Source organism: Coenobita brevimanus, chromosome 16 (assembly GCF_032717465.1).
Source record: "Coenobita brevimanus isolate Jiangsu-jjx chromosome 16, ASM3271746v2, whole genome shotgun sequence".
Taxonomy (NCBI): domain Eukaryota; kingdom Metazoa; phylum Arthropoda; class Malacostraca; order Decapoda; family Coenobitidae; genus Coenobita; species Coenobita brevimanus.
Window position 1 is genome coordinate 21,855,476 of NC_136969.1, and position 6,000 is coordinate 21,861,475.

The 6,000-nt window shown below is 39.9% G+C and overlaps 1 protein-coding gene across 1 annotated transcript in view; it reads left to right on the top strand.

The window, feature by feature from the left end:
- Positions 1-5,785, top strand: part of LOC145390990 (arylsulfatase F-like) — a 65,278-nt gene extending 59,493 nt beyond the window's left edge. The window contains exons 7-9 of the mRNA XM_080265723.1: positions 591-780; positions 1,401-1,480; positions 5,565-5,785. Coding sequence (XP_080121849.1) covers positions 591-780; positions 1,401-1,480; positions 5,565-5,785 — 491 coding nt within the window. The remainder of the gene's footprint in view (positions 1-590; positions 781-1,400; positions 1,481-5,564) is intronic.
- Positions 5,786-6,000: the final 215 nt, after the last annotated feature.

The following is a 6,000-nucleotide window of genomic DNA, read 5'->3' on the forward strand; positions in this document are numbered from 1 at the left end:
GCTCCACAAAACTCAGTCTCGTGGAAACAGTAGCTGAAAGCAATGAAGTTAACTCCTGGGACACTACCTGTGATAAAGGCCTGGCGTGGGACTCTTGAAAGTATGTACGATCAATTCCTTGTAACTTATATGTAATTTTCCGGGAAGAACTAGGAACATGAGAAGATTGCAAGCTCTCCTTTCATTATTCTTCATTCAGCAAAAGATTAACGAACAATAATTTTCCTCTGATAATTAGGATATTTTGAAGAGGTACAAATGACATGAGAAGACTGCACGCTTCATTCCTTGACTTTCTTAAAAAAAAAAAAAATGTGGTAATGACTAGAAATCGATCTTTGTTCGTGAATCTAGGTCATGGACTTCTTGCTTCCAACTTCCCCAAAGCTTTAGAATCATAACTTCATTCCTGTAGTGTCCCCAGAAGTCATTTACTAGAAAAGCATCACCAATAGCAAACTTGACAGCTTTGTTTGTTGGAACGAACCAGACGGGACTCTGGCAGAGCTCGAGAAACACTAAGATATGCAACAGAAAAAAAAGTCATAATCAGACAGATTCTTTTATTACATCTTCCTCTTATTACCCAGGTGAACATGTATACAAGCTATACCTGTACAAAACCCGATGGCACAGTGGCAGTACGCAGTGCGGGTGGGGGACTAAAATGTACTGCAGTTGCATCACCGACGTGCACAACCTGACACACGAGCCTCACCTTTACGACCTCACTCACGACCCCTATGAGGACCTCCCACCCATCAACCCACAGACGGAGGAGTGAGTTATTGGTGCATATTTTGTCTTTTCTAGGCGCCGTGTCAAGTTTTGGATGCAAGGTGTATGTTTTCGAAGTTTTGTTGCTCTTTTTCCATGCGTGTTATTATTTTGCTATCGAAGTGCAGTGTTTGTGTTTATGAAGTGTGCTGCTTTTTTTAAATTTCTAAGCATAGTGATTGTGTTTTTGGAAGCATTTTTTTGTTTTCAAATTGTCATGTTTGTTCATATCTTCTGGATGCTCTAATTCAATCTTTATATTTCTTCGTACACTCACTCAACACTCCAATAGCCAGCCAATTACTGTACCGTCTACCACCTTCAGTCTCTTCAGTAAGCCCATTACTCACTCGGGAGGAAAGTGGTGATGCAGTGGTAGTATTCTGTATCCAGGCCACGATCGAATTTGATTTTCAGGCCGGAGAGACTGTTGGAAAATGTTTGTTTCTCCCTTTCTTTCCCTGTTCATCCAGGAGTATAAAAGTGGATCTGGTTGTTAATTTGATATTTGCTTTTCGTCTTCTACGGGAAGAAAACAATAATAAAAAGTTTGCTCAAATGACCTTCGTGAAATTGATAAGCATTAAGCCTACAACCGTTTTCCTCCTTTTTCTTTGGTGCAGATACCAGGTGGTGACGAATGAGTTACTGGGATATCTGGAAGGATGGCGGGCCAGGGTGCAATACCCGCCTTCCCTGCTCAGTACGACAGACAACGTCGTGTGGAGATTCTGGCTCCAGCCCTATTAATGCAGCTGGCCTACGTCATATTTGTTTAACTGTTGTTGCTCCTGACTGTGTTATCCACTCTAGGAACAGTAGGGTAGCCCTAAAGACGTTGATGAGGACTCTGTCCAATTCTTTCAGTTCGAACAGTTTCTCCAAAGCTGAATAATATTGACTAGGGATAGAAATAATACAATGAATTTATATGCCCTCTGAGTCAGAGGTTATGTCCTTTACCTCAGTCTAACAATGTCGAGTACACGATTTGTGACTTTGATAAATAATTTTAATGTACGTTTTTAGATAACTATTTGCCTGCAAAATATGTACTTTGTATGATATTCGGACTAAACTCAAACTATGAAGTACCACTATCATTTGCATGCTTGGAGCTCTGCATGCACCAGCTACAGTGTTTCACTACACCCACGCTTGGTGTGTGTGTGTGTGTGTGTGTGTGTGTGTGTGTGTGTGTGTGTGTGTGTGTGTGTGTGTGTGTTATTTTTACAATATTTGATGTAGAGAAGGAGGGACAGCCAAGGAGTTGACATTTTCTATTTGAGAACTATAAATGATCAGTGACCAAGAAAGATCAACAAAAATAATTTTTATCTGAATTAGACCAAACTTAGTGGACAGGTTGAGGATTAGGCAAGAACAAAGGAGTTCGAATTTCAGAACAGTATGTCAAAAGACAAGATCGTAGGGCAAGGTCAAATTTCGACCTGTTTGAAGATCAAAGTCACATGGCAAAGTCAACTCATATCGTTTTTATCTTAGTTGCACCATTGTGGTAGATCTTAGGTTATGGCATGGATTTAAAAAAAAAAAAAAAATCGATTATTAGAGCAATACGTCAAAGGTCAAGGAAACAGGTAAGGGTTAACGGCCGAGGTCACGGGACAAGCCCTGCTCAGTTATGTAGTATGTAAAACGGAATTTCGAGACCATGGCCCAAAATTTGATGACGTTGACAGTATGATAGCCTTCCCTGGGTGGGATAAAAAACGGTTGAAGTTGCCTGAGAGAGAGAGAGAGAGAGAGAGAGAGAGAGAGAGAGAGAGAGAGAGAGAGAGAGAGAGAGAGCGCATTGAGAGTGTTTTCAGACGGGAAAAAAAAAAGTATGAAAGTAAAACATTTCTTCCTTGCATAAAATGAATAGGGCGTCGGTACTGGGATTATTTGTAAAATCTGAGGTTGTGAAAACGAGGAATTGGAGTTAAAGGGAGGGCGTATGATGTATTGGAAGTGATAACAAAATACAGTTTTTCATACTGTGTACTCTGAGAGGCGATGGTGATCGATTACAGACATTTTTACCGAAGTCACTGAACAATCGTTTGTCAGGCTCACCAAAGAGTAATAAACAATAGGGATAATTTAAAGCTAAAGGTACCAGGGTGTGAAAGAGTCCTGTGGGTGTACGTATTACGATGTGCGACTGGAATAAACTCAGCTGCAAAATTAGCCCAGACGAATAATATCGTTCATTGGCGACATCATAGGGCTCGTTTGTCAGAAGACTACTATTACTACACAGAGAAAGATGCATTTGTTACGTCTATGAAATATATTTTCTTAAAAAAATATATTTACACAACATACTGGAACTGCAAATAATCATATAACAGCCACAGCCAAATTTCAGCCTAGCAAAGCTGATTTCATTAATTTAGCAGTATCCTGTGCTGGTGCAAAATGGCATTTTTTTTTTTTTTTTTTTTTGCTGCATAAACAAACTTGGCTAAATCAACTATTATTTCTGTGTGTGGATGATGTTCATTTTTTCACAATTAGATTCTAATTTCACCACTCGGTCTGAGAGGATGAAACCAAAAACTTTCGCTTGTAATGAGATAATATTCTTGAATTTTACCCTAATTCTAATTTCTATCGCAGAATTATCAAGCCGTTTTGACAGCCTGGTGATGTCAAAAACTAAACGTGGATACAACTTCTTTCCTTCAAGTAATGAGATATGACAAACCACTTTGTGGATATTGTTGTTATAATCATCGATCAGCATTTTGTAAGCGCTAGTGGAGATATTCTGCTCAAAATCCAGTCCTTGATCCATTTGAGGGTACCACTCACAATTCAGGTTAACACTGACGTGGTTTACGTTACAGCAACTGAATTTGCCTCAGTTTATCTTTTTATCGTTATTCGTATTAGTCTGAAATTCTAGGATAACCTACCGAGGTTTATCAACCTCGACTGTGATATTAAATATCACAGTCGAAGTTGAAATCATGGTGAAATTCCCATTACTAGAGTAGGCATCATTATCAAGTAGTTGTATAATTCTGTAAATCCTTAGTTTTCAAAGTCTATCAAACCCTCCTTCGTGTCAGTACGCCACATAAACCTCATTCTCTGAAGCTGGTCCCGTACATAGGTTATGAGTAACGTTAATGGGTGCTTGACCAGGAAAGGAGAAACTTTCAATTGTTTCGTGTCCCACTTTGTACTCGTTCCTTCTGAATAGAGACATTAGACCGTCATTGGTATGGGAGATCTCACCATTATTTGCATCTAATTCAACTTCATTTTCTCTCGTTAACATCCCTTCAATATAAAGGCAACTCCTCAATTGGGATAGAGTACATGCCCTGGTTTTAGATAATGTCTCTTGGTTCACTCAAATCAGCGTCTCTGTTGCAGTCGCGTTCTTGGTACTAGAATCTTTTGACTGACTCGTGTACTGCCCAGCCTTGGAGCCTGTTGCGATACTTCATTTTTTTTTTATTATTATTATTTAAAGGAAAATTCGCAAATACTCTCATTTCCAAGGGACTCAAAGAGTTCTTTCTCCAAACTTCATGATGCGTTAACCATAAGTGAATGGAGTATATCACGGGAAGAGTATTACATAGGCAAATCGTGTAGATATAACTTTTTACTTTTGTAAGAGTCGAAAAATCGGCTCCATATAGTGTACTGTACAGGTTTTCAGGGAAGTTCGGTCGATGGAATAGCGTATCCTAGGGTCTAATGACTTCCTCTACGAAAACTCGGTACTCAGGGGTAACAATGTGCCTCGTCGCAAAGTTAAGCAACTAGTCATTCCAATAGACTTAATTCCTGCTGCTCTTCATTTAATCCACGACCCCCCTCATGCGTGACACCCAGGTAAAGACAGAAACTTACGATAGGCATGTCTTTCGAATTTTGGCCCACTATGCGAAAGGATATAGAAGAGCACTCTGATGCGTGTTTATCGTGTGCTCGTAATATAGAAACAACCGGTCAACCTGCTCCTACATTGCAATACCCAGTACGTCAAGGCCTTGGCAAACTGTCTCCCTTGATTTTCTGAAGCTGCCATATACAGAATCTGGCTTACTCTGTCTATTAGTGGTAGTCGATCATTTCTCCAGATTCGTGATATTGGCTCCATTATATGACAAGTCTGCTAATACAGTTGCCCATGCTTTTGTTAATTCAGTCATTTGCCCTTTCACAACCCCAGAGGTCATTCTAATTGATAAGGGGGTCAGAGTTCAACAATTCAGTGCTGGAAGAAATTTGTCATCAATACGGATTTAGAAAAAGCAATATAGTTGCCCATTATCCAGCCTCTAATGGCCTCGTAGAGCATCAGAATAGGAAGATATTGGAGAGTCTGCATCACATGGTGGGAGATCAGTGTTCCATTTGGGCTGAGTGGATCCCGCAGATAGCTGCATCAAGTAATGAATCCATCAATAAATCAGTTGGTGAAACTCCATTTTTTGTCATCTATGGCTTTTACAGACTACCTTATTCCTTGTTTCAATCTAAGCCTAATCCGATCTACAATCACTATAATTATGTCAAAGTTCACATCTCAAATTTTCAGAAAATTCATAAGTACGTTCAGGATAACTTGGTCCTCTCAAATGCAGAAATGGTACGTAAGAAACACGCAGCTGCCTCTGTTGTTACCATTCATGTAGATGATTTCGTTTTTGCCCTAGATTACGAGCGTGAATCAAAACTTGATAGTAAAGTCCTGGGCCCTTTCCATGTCATCTTTCGTATGGGCAGTAAATTTTAAATACAAGATTTGTCTAAAGCAGAGACCAAATGGGTGCATGCTGATGCCCTCAAATGTGCACTAAGGGGCATAGAATTGGAGGAGCCACTAGGAGATGCTTCATCTTCTCAACCAGGAAATGCTTCTTCTTCCAGTCCTTGCTTTGACACCCCTATAGACTCTTCTTCAGGAACGGTGCCACCTCCCCATGCTGATAATAACTATCGTGCAAAGTTGCGTTCTGCCAGCAAGTCTCTTAGTTAAATTATCACCCCACACTCTCGTCATAATCATCTTCATAACCATCGCCTCTAACTTCAACTTATTTATTAAGAAAGATGTTTTGGGTCCACTTGCTGGGTTCTGCCAGCAAGTCTCTTAGTTAAATTATCACCCCACACTCTCGTCATAATCATCTTCATAACCATCGCCTCTAACTTCAACTCATTTTATAAGAAAGATGTTTTGGGTCCACTTGC